A 20492-nucleotide genomic window follows, 5' to 3' on the forward strand; every position below is an offset into this window, starting at 1 on the left:
TTCTTAGGGGTTTCCAGGTTGCTAATCTACAGCCCTTACCTTCCCCGAGGTCCCTGCTTATGCGCGTGGCAGGGCTATCTCTTGGCTTCCTGGGTGCCCAATGGCATGCTTAGGGCCTTTTGGGCCTAGTCTCTTTTATTCCTTACAATTACTTTGTTTGGTTGGTATTTTTGTCATCTCCCTTGTTCAGATAAGGAAACTAAGGCCCAGAGAGGCCTCAAAGGTTGCTCAGGTTGCACTGGGTGCTGAGGAACCTGGATCTGAGGTCGGTTTTTTTGTCATATTTAATGGTGTCCTTTCCACCCTTCCTAACACTAAGCACTCTCCTTTGGTGCCGTCCATGAGCAGAGCATGTTCTTGTACACTCTGCCCTTTGAACACCATCCACCAAGACCAGATGAAGATGGAGACTGGCTCCATCGTGCTTGGGACCAAACAACAAATCCAACAGGACACCAGACAGCCAACAAAAAGAGAGAGATCTACCCATCGTGCACCCGCACACCTTCATGAGAATGGACTGGGGCAGTGACTGACTGTCTGACATTTTTAGGATGATGTGTGACTGGCATTTCATATACAGCTTTCTATTTAAATGGCCAATGTTAGAAGAACTTACAGTTTATTAGTCTATGATTTCTAATTTCTGTGAAAGGGGTGAGATGTGGGGATCTCACTTTTCCCCGTCGTGTTCCTGATAGTCATTCAGCTCCCCATTGTTGAATGCCCTCTTTTGTTTCCACCAATGCCAAACCCCAGGCACCCCAAAATTCCCTGTTTTGGAGCACAGGCCTGAATAGCAACAAGCCTAGAATACTCTAGCCTAAGTTGCAAATTTGTAAAGTGTCACTGCATGTCTCTAAGAGTCCCCGGGCCAGTCATGTGGGCTGAGTGAGCATCCATCAGTTTGCTGGAACATTGATTGTTGGAAGAAAAAGCATTGTTATTATTATTAATTATTATTATTATTTTTTGGTAGAGTAGCAAAAGACCTTTTTCTTCTTAGATGCTCCTGTGTTTATTTGTAAAAGTACTGCTTCAGGTAGGAGTGACCCTCAAGAAGGGTGGGGTGAGAGGTATGGGGTGGGTGGTCTGGAGTCATAGCAGGGAGAGGGTGGGAGAGCCTCCTTGTGGCTCAGAACCCACCAGTCTACACAGACCTTCAGGCCACTCCCCACGACTCCAGGAACAGTGTGTTTGTCCTTCGTTATAACGGGACTCCGGCATTCTCTTCAAATGTATTCACATCACCGTCTTTGGAATGTAAGCCATAGTAGCTGCTTTTCGTCAACATTGTGGGAACTTGGAAGAGGTGTTGGACCTTTCTGCATGTTTCAAGGCTGCTTTGAAGAACAGTATAACTTCCTCAGGTGCCCTGAGCCCTTATGGTGTGCAAGGCTGATAGCAGCTAGACTGGGGGTTTTTAGCTTACAGATTCTCAGAGAACTCTTTTCTTAGTCACTGTTATGTCCTTTGTCTCGCTCCTCAAACAAGCAAACAAAACACTATACTACTGGAAAACTGCTATCAGTTTGCCTTTTCCTTTATTTCTGAAAATTAGAGGTGCACTTAATACATATTTTAGCCAAATGCTCAGTGACTGAGGGTTAGATTGTTACAATTATAGTAAAAATCCTGAGCCATGAAAAATTTCCAAATAGGGCATTTTCTTGAAAGACTGTGGCCTAACTGGACTTAAATAAGAAATAAAATATAGCTCTTAAAGGTTGTTCTATGTAATGCTAGTGCTAGTACATCAAATAATACTCAAAGGTTAGAATTATGGTATTATGTAATCTATTATTCTGCCTTGAATTATTTAAAATTTTAAAAAATATTTGTTGGATCAAAAGAAAGCAATGTTGTAACCAAAGTTGCCTAGCTAATGCACTCATGTTTATTTTCGTGTTCTGCTGACCGTTTCCCTATTTATTTTATTTTTATTTTATTAGTAACAGCCTTCACAGGCATCAAGAGTTGCTCTTGTGATAGATAAACATTTATACCTCATGTAAGAAACATTTTTATTCTGGGTTACATGGGCAATGTTTACCTATACCTGAAAGTAAATGTTCAGATATAAAAAATAAATCTACTGATGTGTTTGTAATGCTGACTGTGGGCTGATGAGTTATCATGTAGACTGTAGCCTTACAAAGTCGTTCAGGGACCCCCCCCCCGCCACCAAAATCATCTCTCGAGACCTTCAAGATGAGGCTCTATCACAGATTCTGGCCAATTAATAGCTGCTGCTTATAGAGCACATACTGTGCACCAGGGCGATGCATTATTAACTCCTGTAATCCTCTCTCGGACTCACAGAGGTAAGAAGGTCGATCCCATGTGAGTTAACACAAAGCCCAGAAGTGGCTGAGCTGGGATCTGAGCCAGGCAAACACTCCAATGTTAATGCACTTAGTCACCAAACCATGCCTTGACCTTCACAGAAGTGACATCTCCAAAGTGAGAGTGAACCGGGACAGAAGGCTCAGTGTATGATATGTAATCTATGTGTGCATGTACACAATGTGACAACTGTGTATCAAAGCACCTTTTGTTTAGTGCATGATGTGCCTGTGAGCTGACAACAAAAAGCACTGCTGTGCCCAAAAGTGGTAAGTTAAAAATAGTTCCAACCTTTGGGCTGTCTTATAACTAACAAGATTAATGTATCAAAATGCCTGTGCAGTCAGTGCTTTATCCATGTAGAATTATGTGCCCTTTATACACGTGTCTCCAGGTCTGAGATGTGTTCTCATTGATCCAGAGCCAGCTCATCCAGTATATTGTGTGACTTGTCCTTGAGCTAGAGGTCCTGGATGTGTCCATTTCCCTAAGCTGGGCCGTGCTGTTTCTGGATCATCTTGTTAGAGAAGGTGCCTGTGGAATGACCTGACCAGTGCAATAAGCCCTTCAGCCTCGTTGGATGGTGGTCCAGGTTTCTGATCTATCTGAATTCTGGAAAAGGAAGAACACTTTTGTGATTTGTTGTGCAAAAGTTCAGCCTGTCCTGTAGCAAACACTGCAGGGCAGTTACAGCCTTGTGTGCTGGGGGCCACCCAGTGCCATGTCCCTGGTCTTTGAGCTGCTGTGTCCTCAATAAAAGTGGGTGTTTCTACTTAGTAATAGAAGGCTAATGTTTTACTATGCGCCTTTTCGAAAGCCATCATCTCAGGGCATTTCTTGAAATGACTCATGCTGTCTCAACAGACAGGTTTAGAGGTGCCACCTTTCACTCACGGCTGCATTTGGGAATCAGCAGTTTTTTTTTTTAGATGAATTGATTGGGGCACTTTTGCTATATATGATGTTAGAGGGGTAGTAGTTTGGGGGAGGGGGGTTATCACTTTGTGAGGAGTGTAAATGTCTCACTGTTACATTGTTACATTGTTTTGTACACCTGAAACTAAAAAAAAAAAAAAAAAGGCTGTTTTGCCCACATCCATTACTGTTACACAATCAAGTCAGGTATTTTTTATTCCTATGGGGGTTAAGCTAAATCATAGAATGTATATACAATATGAGTACAACAGTTTATCTTAACTTGACCATCAGATGTATATATTTAAGTCTACATACATAAAGAAGCACTGGGTTGTTGGAAAAAAAAAGAAAATAAGATGAGGATTTCGATCTTTGTATCTCTGAGTCTCAGTTACCTCCTCTTAAAATTGTAGTAATAAACCTTAATTACAGGGTTAATTATGAAGCTTATATAAGATAATAGATGAGAAAGGGTTCTGCATGGTTCACTAGGTTCTCAGTGATATTATAGATGTTATCTTCTGTTTCTTGGCACACAATAGGTACCCTCAACCTTTGTAAAGGGGGATAAGCATTAAATAGCTAGGGCTTTTCTTGTGCCCATCTGATTTGTTAAGATTTTCTCTGATTTGTTAAGATAGAACTTTTAAAATCAGTGAGGTATGATTTGTGTTGGACATTTAATATTCATTTAATTGCAGTATGCTTAAATCCAGCTTCCATTTGAAGAACAAATGACCCACTTGGTGTTTCCATGAGGTCAGATTATCAAATTGGAATATAAAACTCCAAAATAAAATGGTCACATTTTTTCCAAAGTCAAGGTGTATAATTATTAATTGCTTAAAAGTGAAGAACGATAGCTACGAAGAGGTCCTTTGCTCAATAAGAAAGGGCGTATTTTATAGTCTTATATTGTGCCTTTTCTATCTATTGCCTTGTGTTTCTTTTTTAGGAGGTAGAGAGTTTGGTATTTTCCCTACTTTGTGCTCACACTCATTTTTTTGTGCTCTTCCGAGCTCTGAGGAGCCTTGCATGGCGCTGCAGTTACCACCTCAGCAAAATGACCTCCAGGGTTCCTTCCGGCTTTAGACTCCTCATGTGTACAGAGTGAGCACTCAGTACGCGTAAGTCCAGGTTCTCTCATTCCGTCAGCACGGGTGTGGAGCGCATCTCATGAACCAGACACTGTGCTGAGCTCCGGGAATAGCAGTAACCAAGTAGACCGCCTTTCATCCTGGTATTTAAGTCCGGTGGAGAGACTGGCATCAGACAAGGAGCATGTACCTCTAATAAATGCCATGCAGCAAAGGTGACAGGACAGGCATTACTTCGGGACCTCAGTTTTAGAGATTAGTTTCAGGTGTACGAAACAACACATTGTTGGAAAAACAGTTGTGGCTCCATTCGCACATCACGTCATCATTCCTCGTTGTTTTTCTACGCGTGTTTCTCTGTCATCCTCCACACTCCAGTGTCCCTGTGTGTATACCCCATAGACACGGTGCCCTTTTGACGTCTTGGAGCCGGTATGGCATGTCTGGCTCCCTCCCTAAAGGAGTTAAATAAGATCTTTAACTTATATTTATTTTTCATATCTGTTTGAGTGTCATGGTTTTGCCCTTTCTCGAAGATTGTCTTTTAACACGGATCAGGGTGGAATTGCTCAAAACTGCTTGACCAAATCTTATCCTTGTCCTAATAGAATTTAGATGTCCTCCACTGCCATTAAAACCCTTACTGTGGGGCAGTTCCTTCCTTAAGCTATTCATACCACTGTGGGTGTCATGAGTGTCTTAATCTCTTGGGGGTCCTTAAGCAGCTGCAGCAGCTTGCAGGGCCTCTGGTTAAAGATCTGTAAAATGTGCAGCAGGGAGGACACAATAAACTTTGTGTGTGTGTGTGTGTGTGAGAGAGCACGCATGCATGTGTGTGTGTGCCTGTGTGTGCCTGTGTGTGTGTGCATGTGGAGTTTGCCACTCTACCCGGCAGCTGAAGTGAAATCTCAGTCAGCGTTAGCTCTGATGGCAGTTCCCTTAGGGAGCAGCAGCCACTGTGGGTTAGAGGAGTCAGGTGACCCGAAGAAACTGGTGAGGACGCCGAGGCTCAGGGGTCTCTGGCTCAGGGGTGCCCAGCTCAATAACCAACAACAGGCAGCAGGTCTTCCTTTCTCGCTGGCGGCTTGTCCTACACAATGGGAAGTCAGAGTGAATGGAGGATGTTTTAAATACTTGCTAAGTTCGTGTCATAACTGGAACTCTTCTGTGAGGACCTCGCATGATGAGTAGATAGGAACGGTGTGTGGTGAGTCGTATATCACAGCACATATCACAGCACTTTGCCAAGTTGCAGTGCCATGTTGGCGTTGTGTCTTATTAGAAACCATTTCTGGGCTGTTGGGGGACACTTTGTTCCCACTATTCAAAGCTGGTTGACTTCCTGTTTCTTTAGCTGCACGTCTTTTCTCCAGCAGTTGTAACAGCACATTCCAAACCTAATTAATTTCCAATCTGATTAACTGGTTGGTTACTGTGTAGCCATAGGTCCCAGCAGCTCTGTTGCTGGCGGTTATGCCTTTGAGGTATCTGAGAAAGAAAATTACTCTGACTTCCAAAGGTATATTATTCTAGATGGGTAAGAACAATGGATAGGGCTCGCCATGGAAGCTATAGGCCCGGGATGTGACTACCCACCGTGACCTGCCCAGTTAGGGATTTATGATCAGACCATCCCGTGTGGTTACTTTTGGTCACTGAGCTTCTCAGGTCTGCTATGTGGCTTCTTTTATGTCCACACCAGATTGCCCTTTTCACCCACAGAAGGCATTTTACAATGTCTGTTAATAGATAATGTACTTTTCGTGAATTTTGTTAGAACACACCCAATCTGTTAAGCAAGAGGTAACTAGACATTGTAAACATCTGCAAAGTCCATTGTTTCCTTAGGCTTGTTCAAAAGGGTTTAATATGCTTCTTTTGGGATAGAATTAACAGGAAAACATTTATTCTCTGCTGTGTATTTCTCAGAAGACTCTATATTATGAAGAAGAAAAAACTACTCTGTATAGCAAAGCTGCTAGAAATAACTGGGATATTTGCTGAATGGCGTACTCCAGATAAGAGGCTATTCTAGATAACTTAGTATTTAGAGAAAACTCTTTGCAGGGTTACAGTTTTCTTAATATGGTATTTGCAGTTCAGTCTTGACTTTGAAACAAGTTCAAACTTGCTTTAAAAAATCTGAAGTGATTTTAGTTTCCTGCTTTAATAAGTAGAGAATTTAGCAAAGAATTGTATTTTACTTTGATAATCTCATCCTAAAAATTAATTATCACAGGACAACAGAGTATCTGTTGAAGATAAAAAAATATTGGATTAAATATCCTCCTATGTGAGAGTTTTTTGTTTTTTAAAACTAAATCTGTTACATAAGTGTATTTTCTTTGGATTTGCATCTTTTTCTTAGTAATAGAGTGTTAAAAGCATCTCTTTATTTGACTTATTTGGTTTTGTTATTAAACTATTTTTAGTAAATTCATGTCTGAAAAGGGTAAATCAATTGAGAATTAAATTCCAGTTATTATTATATAACCTTAGTAATTATTTCAGAAAGCCAAATCAGTGAGTCGCAGGTAAGGGATTAATTTATGTTCAATTAATTATTTGAGTGGTTCATATAGCATATGACACATTCTTTGTTTTTAGTTTAACCTTCAAATTATCAAACAGAAACAATAGAAATGACACATGTGCTGAATTGGATAAAAATACATTGTATAATATATGTATTTAAATGTGAAAATATATCCATTTTTCTGAAACACTGTTTTCTCCCTTACATGTTGCTATTTTGTTAGTTGGATACATTTTGGATTTGGGTTCCTTTATTTATAAAAGGAAGAATGTTTCATTTTACAAGCTTGGGTTTGGATGACTGTAGTTAAATAGTTGCCTACAGCAGATCCCTGTACCTAAGTCTTGCAATGCTGTTTTTCATTTTATTACTAATGTGAGCCCGGGTTCCTACCATGTTTCCCCGAAAATAAGACCTAGCTGGACCATCAGCTCTAATGCGTCTTTTGGAGCAAAAATTAATATAAAACACGGTCTTATTTTAATATAATATAAGACCAGGCCTAATATAATATAATATAATACCAGTCTTAATATAAGACCAGGTATAATATGATATAATATAATATAATATGATATAATACAATGTAATATAATACCGGATCTTATGTTAATTATTGCTCCAAAGGACGCATTAGAGCTGATGGTCCAGCTAGGTCTTATTTTCGGGGAAACACGGTAGATTAAAAATAACGATCGTCCTTTATGTCATGAAGCACAGCTACGGTTCTGAATGCCTTTTCATGGTCACAGACTATTAAGAACAAAATGAAAGGAACTATAAATGTAAGCAACTAAGTTATTTATTGGATTTTAATTATTAGCCTTTCTTTAAAATGTTATTTAATCACATCTTTTGTGGCTGCAATTCATTCATTTGTGTTGAGGTTTTAGTTTTTTCTTCTGGCAGAAAAAAAAGAAAGCATTCATACTGTGGGGTAGGATTTTTTTCCTTTTAAACGCCTACTTTTTCATATCTAGCTGATGACTGTTGGCTCAGTGTTTCCTTGCACATGGTTTCCATGGCGGTTTCCCTGTGCGGTGGTGACATGTACCATCGTGGGCGCTCACCTATCCAGTGCAGTGGGAAGGGCCTGGTCTCAGGGTCTTCACCCAGGAGATGGGTGATTCCCGCTCCGGGTTGGTGAGGCCAAGATAAGCCTTTGTAGACAAAAAGTGCATCGTAGACGCCAGCCGTGTGTCTGCATACACAGCGTTACCACCATGTGCGAACAATGAACAGTTCATTCAGGCCCGTCCACACTGCCGCCTTGCTGGGAGGAAACAGCTGATCCTACGGGAGCTGCTTCTCTCAGGACTCACACTTACCGCCTGTTGTGCTTATCATGCCTTTTGGGTTTGCCCAGTTTCTGATAACAGGCGTAACAGAAATCATCCCATTGTTTTTTCTTCAAGATTGGGAAATGCTGGCCTTCTGTTTTGGAACCAGCCCCCACCTCCCCAGCTCATCCTAGGGTAAGACTTGCAGCTGACAGTGTAGCATTGTGCTTAGGAGGGGGGCCTCTGGACTCTGAATGCTGGGGTTCAAGTGCTGCCTCTGCTGTTTGATGCCCATATGTCTGTGGCCAGCCAGCATTTCTCTGTTAGTGTTTTCATCAGGCCTGGGGATGAAAGTGCCATGGCGGTCCCCCTAGGGTGGGTGGGAATTAAATGACTGACCATGTAAAGGGCTTGGTGCAGTGCCTGGAAGTAGTGAGTGCAAAGGATTTAGCTGTTGGAAAGTTATGAATAGTCAGTGTACTCACTTGAAGAGCTAGAATAGCATGCATCCCGAATAAGCACCTGGTACGGTTCTGTCTGCTTGATGAGGATGGAGCTCCTTACATGGAGGGAACTCTATTGGTCACCTGAAGTTTACCTGTCCCTTACGGGACACCTGTACTTTTCACAACAGCTCTGTGACAGCTTCCCCTCTCAACATGCAGCTAATTGACTTCTTTGGCTGGATAATTCGTTAGTTTTTCTTTTTCAGTGGTTACTGCCTCTTCTGGTATTTCTCAACAAAGACAATGAACTGGACTTGGGTGATTTATTTCTTGTGTAAATCGGATTAGAGGGTGAAGTTCATTCCTTTTAGGTACCAAGTCGAAGTAGAACCAGGGAAGCAAGTTTAGACATTTATGTCCGTGGGAACTTAGCTTTGTGATTTATGACTTGTTTTTTAGGAAGTAAGCAGATTTGCTGACTTTGGCTCAAACGATGGCATGTGACTCTTTGTCTTCGTTGAGACTGGGTATTTGAGTTCACTGTTATCAGAACCACTGTTCTGCTCCTCCAGTGCAGTTCACTGAAGTTCATAAGTAGCTTTTTCATCTGCTGGTAGAGGGGAGAGAAAGTGGTGAGGGGAAGGGAGCAGAAGTTTCTCTTGGCAGTCCAGCCCCTTCACATGGACATAGTTCTTGTGCGATTCATGGCTTTTGGTATTTGTGAATGAGGAGGCCATTGGCTTATAGCCCAATTCATACCATAGCGGAGTATGAGTTTCCTGCAGCTGTTGTAACAAAGTTCCACACCCCGGAGGGCTTAAACAACAGAATTTATTCTCTCACAATTCTGGAGGCAGTCGTCTGAAGTCTAGGTGTCCGCAGACCCAGGTCCTCCCTGAAGGCTCTTGGGAGGAAATCTGTTCCATGCCTTTCTCTAGCTTCTGGTGGTTTCCTAGCTTGTAGATGTATCACTCCAATCTCTGCCTCTGTCTTCACATTGTCATCCATCTCTCTGTGTGTGTGTCTGCCTCTGTGTCTCTCCTCTTCTTATAAGGGCATCAGTTATATTGAGTTAGGTTGCACCATAATGACCTCATCCTAACTTGATTATCCCTGCAACAGCACTATTTCTAAATAAGGTCCCATTCACAGGTTCGAGAGATGAGAGCCTGGATGTATCTTTTGGGGCCACCACTCAGCTGACGACAGATGGTAGGACACTTTAGAAATCCCCTTTTTATAGGACAAAAAACAAGAATAAAAGATAGAGAAAGGAGGAGATAACTTCAAACCCAAGAAAAAAATTTGAATGCAATGCTCATCTCATTCCCCATCTCCCTGTGCTGTGCCCACCTCACTTCACTACAAGATGCTCCTAGCTAGCTGTTTTGGAAATCACATCTTTCCTATAGTTATTGTTTAGCTGTTGAAAACCCGACAGGACAAGGCTTGTACAGTTTCGTGGGGTTCATGCTTTATTTTAAAGCCAGCTAAGAAGTCCCAGGAAGTAGGTGGGAGGAGATTTCCACTTAGGAAGAGAACTGTTCAGGCTAGTGAGGAGGGCAGACAAGGAATCCTTAATGGGAAGTAACCAGTGTGGGTCAAAGTGATACTTGTGGTTGCTGACAGCCCTTTTCAGGCCACTTCCCCTCTTTCCCATGGAGCTAGTGGCCAGTTTGGCTGAGAAGCACAGCTTCCCACAGACTGTGGTGCAGATTGCTAGAGATGGGGTCCGGGAGTGTAACCCAGCTGTGAGGCACCAATACCCGAAGGATGTGTAGTGGTCCACGGTGTCCCTTGTTGCGCAAGGAGGGGCTGACGGGGCATTCTTTGTTTATGGAGGGAATCAGGGCCTCTGTGGAGATGTCTGGAGGTGGGGGAGCAGGAGAGGAGACAGACTGCTGAAAGAGGGTCACCCTCTGGAGAGTCTGGCTTTCACAGCAGCAACCTTCCCGAGGGGACATTTGCCAGGGAAGTAAGTGAATAGCTCTAAGTGTGTTAGTCAAGCTTCTCCAGAGGCAAAGAACCAATAGGATGTGGAGATATCTATCTATCTATCTATCTATCTATCTATCTATCTATCTATCTATGCTGTGTTTCCCCGAAAATAAGACCTAGTCGGACCAACAGCTCTAATGCATCTTTTTGGACCCAGTCTTATTTTACTACAAGACCAGGTCTTATATGATATAATAATATAATATAATACTGGGTTTTATATAATATAATATAAGACTAGGTCTTATATTAATTTTTGCTCCAAAAGATGCATTAGAGCTGATGGTCCAGCTAGGTCTTATTTTCGGGGAAAGATTGTGTGTGTGTGTGTGTGTGTGTGTGTGTGTGTGTAGAGAAAGAGAGAGAGAGAGAGAGAGATGGGGGGAGAGAGGGAGGGAGGAATTGGTGCACAGGATTGTGGCAGCTGGCAAATCTGAAATCCGTAGGGCAGGCTCGCAAGCTGGAGACCCAGGGAAGAGCTGATGTTGTAGACTTGAGTCCAAAATCTGTAGGGCAGCAGGCTGGCAAATCTGGCATGATGTTTTATAACTTGAGTTGTAATCTGGGGGCAGAATTCCTTTTTCTTCAGGAGATCTGTCTTTGCTGTTAAGGCCTTCAGCTGATTGGATGAGACTCACCCACAGTATGTATGAAGGGTAATCTGCTTTACTTACAGCCAATTGATTGCAGCTATTAATCACATCTAAAAAGTACCTTCAAGGCAACAACCACACAACTAGGCACCATGGCCTGGCCAAGTTGACCCATAAAAGCAACCATCACACACAGGTATCGTGGTGGTAGCCTCCTCGCCCACTCATTTACTGGATGGAACCTCTGCCTGAAAAGTAGATTCTGAAAGTGCTCTTGCCCTGTTGCCTCTGCAGTTGGTACACACCAGTGGAGGCAGCTGTGCCCAGCAGTGGCCCCGGGACAGCCAACGCCTTTAAATACCTTGGAAAGGCTTGTGGTTCCTTTTTCTTATCGCACTCAAAGAGCTTTAAACATCTCTTCTTTGTAAATATTCCTAGAGAGTAGTTGTTTCCATGGGCCATTCTTTAACCCAGTTCACTATCAGCTTAGAAACACGTACATGCAGGTGGAATGTTCTAGACCTCGCCCGTGACTGTGAACTTTAGTCAAAGCTCATTAAACTGTACAAAATGGAACTAAAGTAATTTTCAGGTAGTATTTATAATGCTGTCGTTGGAACTTAAAAGCACTGGGAAAAGGATTTTATTTAAAAGAAAATCTCTCTGAAAGGAAGTATGTCCCAGCTCCCTCTAGACTGAGCTTCCCCAGGCTGTGTGTTGGTGGTCCTATTTCTGTTGTGCCCTGAGGTTTCTATTTGTTCTCATCTCTGGTTCTGTGAATCTGAGCTCTATCTTATGTTTGTGTTGTCACATTGATACTTTTGTGAGCTCCCGTCCAGCATTCTGGATCTTGCAGGGCATTTTAAAAGTTCCTTTTTCTTTCAGTATCTGCAGTGACATTTCCTGGTAGACCTTATTTTTCAACTGAATTGAAATAAGATGCATTCTGATGCTCACATTGTGATAACTGCCTTTTTGTCTCCTACTTTCACTAAACACGTTGGTGGTCTTCACCTCTGGCTGTGTATTATATTTACCAGGGGAGTTTTAAAAATGACATTGGTTCCCTTTCCCCATCAAATCCTGATTTACATGCTCTGGGTAGGGGGCCCGAGCTTCAGTATTTTTTAAAATGTGCAGCAGTGTTGGAATGTGATTTCTGATGGTTATACCATCCATTCAGTTATTTTAGACCATTTCAATACGAAATGATAGTTGCTCAGGGTAAAAGCCTGGTTGTCACTTGGCTTGAGGACAGAGAGAGAGAATAAGAGAGAAGACGAACTGGGCACTCTGTCTTCCGTGTCCAGCAGCTGACTGGGAGTCATGTGGGCTGTTGGCTTCTGTATTCCTGTGCCTGGCTGCGGGGCAGTTTGTCAGCTCTCCTGACACAATGTGCGGCAGCTACATGATTAAAGTGCCCCCAGAATTGGGGAGGTCATCCTGAAAGTAAGCCTTGTAAAGAGAAGAAAGATGTAGGCGATGTTTCAACTGTAAAAGTGACCAACAGGCCCTAGAAGGCAGTTTGACAATGTGCTGATGAAGAGACCCGGGACATGGTGGTCCTGGGATGGTGGAGCTTATCCATAGGTTTGGGCAGAATCCAATTCGTGATTTATGTAACAAACACTTACACAGGGTGTAAAACCTGCCAGGCTCAGTTCCAGGCAGTTTATCTGTATAAATTAATTCTGGTTTCACAACCATCCTTTGGTGGGTACTGTCCACGTTTTGGTGATGGGAAATTGAGGCCCTGAGAATTAAGTGACTTGCTCAAGGTCACACTGTGAGGATTTGAATGCAGATAATCTGTCTCTAGAGTCGGGCTCTTTATGGATAGTTAGACCACAGGCTCCCTGGTACCTGGGCACAGTGTCCTCGCTCTGGGTCCCACCACTCCTGCTTCTGTGGGCCACTTCCTGTGCCTCAGTTTCTCCTGTATTGGTTAATGGGTCGATAACAGATTATGTGGTTTGAACAGCAACTGCTATTTACTCTCTTTTCAAGCCAGCACTTGGGACTCTTCAGTTTCTACTTCCTTTAGTTGTAATGATTTCTCTTGGGCTTCTATGATTTATTTATCTTGTTAGTTTTTAAAGGCAAATCAGACATTTTTATCTGGAAAGGAAAACTATTTTAGGCGTAGGCATGGACACAGTTGCCTTTTTATCCTCAGTAAACTCTATAACAGACTTGGAAAAAACTCTCCCAGTACAACTGGAATGCCACCTGATTTTCCCTTAGTCACCGGTGCCCTTGGGAAATCTTGTGGGTGGGAACTGATAACATTTTCAGCTGTTGGAAAAGCTCAAGGTGCCTGGATCGTTACATGCATGATTCGTGTCTGCAAGAAAAGTCCTGGCTCAGTGGAAATGACGGGAAAGCATCTCTCTCTTGCTTTTCTTTTTAACTAACACTGGTTATTGCCACTTTTTAAAGATGTCTTGATCGTCTTCTCCCATGGGGGTCCACAAAGAGTCTGCGGAAGTCTCCTTAGTTTCTGCCTGTTGGTGTGCAGTGTAATTTGACAAGAAACTTATAATTAAATGATCAGGCTTGGGACTGACCTGCTATCAGTGTGCTAAAGGAGAGGAATTTTGTTCGGCAGGTGATGAATTCCAGAGTACATGCCACTTGTCAGCAGGCTGGCCCTTCCCAGCAGACAGCAGTGAGCCTGGTGGTGGTAAACTGGCACTTCATTGTGACCTTCAGGCTCGCCGCAGGGCGGGTCGCATGCCTCCGACTCCTGCCAACCTGTCCCAGGCTGGCAGCACTTTGCTCTCAACATCTTGCCTCCCCTATCAGACGGTTTGGGGAAGCACTGGGGCTTTGCTGGGGAAGCAGGGAGCCCTGGCTTTGGGTCTGGCTCTGGGCAGGCGAGAAGACCGCTGTCAGGTGTCAGTCCACACTGGGTCCTTGTCTCAGCATGTGGGTGTCTTTCTCAGCAGGATGCTCTCTCCAGGGCATGGGGGCGATCAGCCTGCCCTCTCATGAGGCAGTGCCACCTGGCCTGTGTCAGAATGTGACCAGCTCAAAATAGTTGGAGTGGAACTTGTTTGTGTTTCTTGGCGATTTGACTGAAAACTGGTTTATTGGCAAAAGACACTATGTTTTATATAAATATATTGGTGCAGGTATCATGCCTTCAATCCATGCTCCAGAGACCCATAGACCAAGGGTTCTTCATTTCTTTTGTGTCAAGGATCCCTTTGTACCTGAGTGGTAGGAGCCCACGACCCTTTCTCTGAATACTATATTTCAATGCAGGCAATAAAATACAAAGTTTTTTTCAGGAGGCTGGGCTTCCTTTACAAAGGGCAGGGAGAATAGCTGTTGTGATTTTGAAACAGTGGTGTGCATAGACACGACGATATGGTGAGAGCTGTAATGTGCGAGTGAAAGCTCCTGTTACTTCTATCCATGGCAAAGCCACAGTATTGCTCCTTAATCGCATTTCTGGTGTGTTGCCAATATGTATAATTGAAGGAAATGCTAAACTTCAGTGAGAGGATGGTGAGAGTAAACATTACGTTCTCTCTCCTTTCAAGATCATGGACCTCCTGGGTTCTGTGCCCGCTGTAGTCAACGGCAGGGCTCTGTAACCCACACTGAAAGCTGCAGGCAGAGTCACAGAATGTCATCAGAAACAGATTCAGAATCCAGAGGGAAGCTGTCAAAAATGTTCTAGAAATATAGGTAACTTTGCAAGGGGCCATGTGAGTGGAAGCAAGCAAGCTTGTGAGCACTGTGAATTCAGAAAGCCTTTCCTGAGCTCCCTGGGAGACGGGTGTGCCCAGAGAGCTTGGGTCCAGGATGGTTTTTCCTCCCGCCATCGAGGCATATGGAATTGGGTGGCAGCAGGAAGAGGGCTGATTAGTCCTGGGGCCTGGGGCGGCTTTGGGAGGAGGCCCCATGTTGAATTCCTCAGTCGCCCTTCCGGGAGTCGGTGAACCCACACAGTGAACAGGAGAAGGGAAACTGAAGGGGCTGTGTGTGAAAACTAGGAACACAAACACTGATCAAATTTGGCCTCCGGACACCAACCCCAATGCTAGGGGTCCGCTGGGCTTGACGCTTACCTGGGTTCTGCACCTTTTCGCAGGTTTTCTAATGATTTAACATGAGGGAATAAAAGTGTTCAAGTGTGAGGAAATTTCAATTCCTGGTGGGCCTAACATGTCAAGGGCATTCCTCCCGCCCTCCTTCCCTTCCTCTTCCCTCCCTTGGTCCTTCCCTCCTTCCCTTCCTCCTCCCCCCTAGCAGAGTAAAGGTGGGGAGTCAAGATGCTGAGATGCCAGGTGCAGGGTGTAAATGATGCCTCTGACATGAATGAACCTCCTAACCATCTTGCAAATCAGACCAAATTGTTACAAAACAAACCAAGAAATCTTATGTAAGAGAAAAACTGTGTAATTTAAAAAAAAAAAAATGGAGGAGGTAATTTGTGGCTTCACTTACTGAACACATTTATCCTCTACATTTTTGGCACTGACTACGTGGGGGCAAGTAAAACCATGTGGCCCAACCCTCCCTGCTGGTAGAGACATATATTAACTGCATAGCCAAGACGATTTGCCATTGTGCTAAGTGGATAAGCCAGCGCTCGGAGGGAGTGTGAGAGGCAGGCGAGGGCCGGGATGGGACTGGAAGAGACTTAAAGTAATCTGGAAGGGGGTCACGGACCCTCTGGGAAGTGACAGTGGTCACGTGGACTGACCACTGGGCCCACACCCCAGGCGGCAGGCTAGGAGCCGGGGCCGTGGAGCAGGACCTGGGGCGCTGGGGAGCTGTGTGCGCCTGTGTGGACAGGTACACTTGCTTGGTGCCTGTCAGAGCGACAGCAGTGCTGAGATGTCCCACAGAGAATGTCATCAAGAATCAAGACCCATGGTGGGAGCATTTTATGTGAACATCTTTTAAAACGCAGAAATAGAAACAAGCCATACAAACACTAATTAGAAGGAAAGTAGGGCGTGGGTATCTTCTTAGTCTTGGAGGTTGACCACGGGACATGAGTAGGTTGTGTGGCAACTTCTTGCTGTGGGGTGGGCCTGCTGTCACCCAGAGAAGCAGGGGGCTGCCTGGACCAACCACTTCTTCTTTCTGCACGTCAGTGTTTCCATCCAGTCCAGCTCCAGCCACACCTACATTTGGGGTCCCCATTCCATGGTCCCTCCCGTGGGTCCCCGTGTGGCGTGGCCAGTGGGTGCCTATGAGAGGAGAAATAACTGACGTCTTTCTTTCCCTCTGCCCCACCAGGGCGGGAGCAGTTCCACGGCCTGGGCTCCATGTACTGCCGGGGGGCGACCGCCATCATCCTCACCTATGACGTGAACCACCCACAGAGCCTTGTGGAGCTGGAGGACAGGTTCCTGGGCCTGACGGACACGGCCAGCACTGACTGCCTCTTCGCCATCGTGGGGAACAAAGTGGATCTCAGTGAGGAGGGGGCCGTGGAGAGCCGGGAGAAGGACGGGTGCAGCCCCAGGCTGGCGGCTGGCAGCTGTATGTCACCCAAGGGGCCCAAGCAGGTGCAGCTGGAAGACGCCGTGGCACTTTATAAAAAGATCCTCAAGTACAGGATGCTGGATGAGAAGGACGTGCCGGCCGCCGAGCAGATGTGCTTCGAGACCAGTGCCAAAACCGGGCACAACGTGGACCTGCTGTTCGAGACCTTGTTTGACATGGTGGTGCCCATGATCCTGCGGCAGAGAGCCCAGGGGCCGCCGCAGACTGTGGACATCTCCAGTTATAAGCCACCCCGACGGACCAAATCTGGGTGCTGCACCTGACGCTCAGAGGCCCCCAGACGCCCAATTTACAAGATTGGCAATGGGTGTGACCAAGCGAGCTGTGGTCAGAAGAAGCACAGACAGTCAAGGAGCTCCTCTGCAGAACTGCACGCAGAGGGGAAGATCCGAGTGGAAATGACAGCGAGTTATTAAGAGAAGGTCAATGTGAATCGTCTACGTCGCTGTGTTGTGAGGCAGGGAGCAAACGAATCATAGACAGAAACCGTTCTGCAGAGCCAGGGTTCCTGGGGACTGTTGTCCCCTTGCTGTTCCTGCCTGACAACCTGGCCTCTGATGGAAGGTCGCCTAGGTGTGTGTGTGTATGTACCTGTCTCAGTACCTGTATGACTTTCCCGTTTGCTGTTCTCAGATGTTTCTCTTCACTGTGATTTACCTTTGGTCCTGCCATTTTGTACTTGCGTTCTGATGCATCATAATGATTCTCTACTTGTTAATTTATATGAAATCAGGAATCACTCTTTTTATATTGGTTGTAGCAGTGTGAACTACACATATTATTAAAAAGAATTTTGAGAACTTAGGTGTGGGGACTGCATTGATTTAGGCTTTATGTGTACCCTTGGTGGACTCCTTGCTGGGGGCTCTTGGGAGATAACTGTAAGCTTCTCTCTGTCTTTTAAAGCTGCATTGAATCCCTACAAATTCCAGGATATTTAGTTTGGCCCTCTGCCTAGTTGTCTTGATGACATGAGTTGCAGTAATAGAAGCAAAACTAAAAGGTTTCTTTCTGTTAAGATCTGCTTGGGTCACCTGGGCAGTTACTGAATCAGAAACCCCTTTTCTGCTGGTTGGTCAGTGCACTCTTTGTTATTAGAAGATTCTAAGACAGGGAAGCTGTGAGACAATAATTTTTGTTTCCTTAGAAATTTAGTTGAGATAGCATGTGAGGCTGTCTGTTGGGAAAGGGGTGTCTCAGCCAGCTCAGGCTGTGACAAAATACAGACTGGGCAGCTTAAACGGCAGACATTTATTTCTCACAGTGTTGGAGGCTAGAAGTCCAAGGTCAAGGTGCTGGCCGATTCAGTTCCTGGTGAGGATCTACTTCCTGGTTCATAGACAGGCTCCTTGTAGATGTGTCCTTATGTAGCGGAGGGAGAGAGAACTGGGATCTCTCTTCCTTCACTTATAAGGGCCCTAATCCTATCATAAGGCCCTATCTTCATACCTCGCAAGGGCCCCAACTCCAAATACCATCACACTGGGGGGTAGGGCTTCAGCATATAGATTTTAGGGGGACACAAGCATTCAACCCATAACAAAGCAAAATGAGGCAGAAAGCTAGTGAGAAAACAATATTTTGTGAGTAGGGGTTTTTTTGGGGGGAGGGATGTTCGGTAATTTTGTTATGTGCCCATGATCTCTGTTTCTGGGCCCCTCCGGGCCTGCCTCCTCTGCTCCACTGCAGTGCATGTTCTCCAGGTAAGTGAGTGAGCCCAGCCTGGAGGACGAAATGCTGGCACAGCCTCTGTGTGTGACTGGGGCTCCTCAAGTAAGGTGCCCTGTTACTGCAGACGGTCTCAAGGTCTCAAATTTCAATTTCACAACTGTAGCCCGTTGAAAAGTGAAAATGGATCAGTTTGACTGACTACTTTGTATTGATTTGGTTTAATTTTCCATTGTATGGGTAGACATTGTATTTATTTTCTGTAAAGTGCATTATTCCTAGTGACACAGCTAGGAAATGTGTTCCCCAGGAAGACCCAGGAGCTTGTCTTTGAAGGCTACAGAAGGAAGAAAGTGTCCTAGGAAATTACTTCTGTAGTTCGTGGGGACAGAGCCCCAGAGAGCAGTTTCCAGGCTCTTAGCTTCACGTGGAAAGGTGCTGGCTCGGGTAGTAGATGGCCGTCAGCTGTGACTAGTTGGCCATCAGCTGTTACCTGTTAGCCATTAGCCACTGATATAGCTACCATAGCTGAGGTAGCAAGCAGCGATTGCAGTTAGCAAGTAAGGTTGGTTGGCACAGAAGCAGATGGCAGATTGCAGATCGTGTGGCTCCTGCTTCCTGTGTCTCCAACCCAGCCGCCAGCGAGACTATAGCGGTATGACTCCCCTGTCTATGGCTCAGTGGGTGTTCCTTTTTGGCCTCACCATATCCTGCGTTCTTATGTGGGGAGTGGGACCAGAGACCCCACATGACAAATTCATGCTGGAAGTCAGGGCTGGCTGAATGCATTCTCTTGGCCCTTTCCTCCTGAATATTCTTTGATTCCCTTGCCCATCTGCTCTGAGCACCCGCAGCCAGCGTGCACCATGAACGGCCATAAGTTCTGGGTGCTTGCCCAAGGATGGCACATACTTCATCAACGACACTTAAGCATTTCACCCTTTATTGTTGCCCTATAAATAGACTTCACTCTGGGCTCTGTCCCAAGCAGATTTTGGATGCCAGCCTGGGCTCTCTCTTACTAGGGGGCCTGGTCCTTGGGTCCAACCCCACTCATGGATTTCTGGCCTTCACTTTACCTGGGCTCTGTCTCCAACCAGGGAACCAGGTCAATTCTGGGAAAGATTCAGACCATTCAGCTGTGTGAGCCAGATGAGATAGAAGGGGTTTCCCTGCTGGATGTGGGTTTGAGCTGGTGCCCTTGAATTTTCCTTCTTTCCTTTTGTACAAATGCAGCTGCCCTGGGGCTGGGAGACCAGGGATAGCCCTGGGTTAACCTGCTATACTTGGTCTTGGAGCCATCACTGCTGATTTTCCCCTGGGGCTCTGGAGTGTCCTCATCCAGATGAAAACTTTTTTCTCAACAACATCTTCTAGATGGCTGTTTCCTGGTGCCCTTGAGGTGACATGCTTGGGGGAGGCGTCAGGGACATTTTGGGTTAAGTATGTTGTAATCTGGGTACTGTAAGCCATGGTTCCCACTTTTCCCAGCTGCTGGGCTGGTTTCTTAAACACGCAACTTTGTCATTTCTGAACCTGATATCCTGGTTTAAGCAAAGCTGCCTGCTATGCCAGGAACATCCTCTCACAAATGTCTGGCAACCATATTGCCTCCAGCATCCAGTTTCCCTGTAACAGAGGTGAGCCTGGTGCTCAAAGCCAATGAGACAGGTCAGAGAGATAGTTTTTGTCTTCCAGAGAGAAGGGGAAGGGGAAGTGACTTGTGCCCCCATCGCCACGCTCCAGGGCAGCCCTGATTATGCAGAGTGCGTACTGACTGCAGTTTGATCCTTGAACAGTGTGGGTGGGGGTTAGGGGCGCCAAACACTGTGCAGTCAAAAATCTGCATATAACTTTGACTCCCCCTAAACTACTAATGACCTTCTGTTGAACGGAAGCCTCGCCGATCACGGTTGATGCACACATATTTTGTTGTTATATGTATTATACACTGTATTCTTATAATAAAGTAAGCTAGAGAAAGGTTAAGAAAATCATAAGAGGAAGCACAATTACAGTTCTGTGCATATTGACAAAAATCCATGTATAAGTGGATCCCCACATCTCAAACCCATGTTCAA

At 45.0% G+C, this 20492-nt stretch overlaps 1 protein-coding gene across 1 annotated transcript in view; it reads left to right on the top strand.

Moving 5' to 3' along the window:
* RAB20 (RAB20, member RAS oncogene family) overlaps nt 1–17547 on the top strand; it is a 29088-nt gene extending 11541 nt beyond the window's left edge. The window contains exon 2 of the mRNA XM_019731074.3: nt 16474–17547. Within this exon, the coding sequence (XP_019586633.1) occupies nt 16474–17006 (533 nt within the window). The 3' untranslated portion in view covers nt 17007–17547. The remainder of the gene's footprint in view (nt 1–16473) is intronic.
* The last annotated feature ends 2945 nt before the right edge of the window (nt 17548–20492 follow it).

Source organism: Rhinolophus sinicus, chromosome 16 (genome assembly GCF_057876585.1).
Source record: "Rhinolophus sinicus isolate RSI-liver-muscle chromosome 16, RSI-T2T, whole genome shotgun sequence".
In the NCBI taxonomy this organism is placed as follows: domain Eukaryota; kingdom Metazoa; phylum Chordata; class Mammalia; order Chiroptera; family Rhinolophidae; genus Rhinolophus; species Rhinolophus sinicus.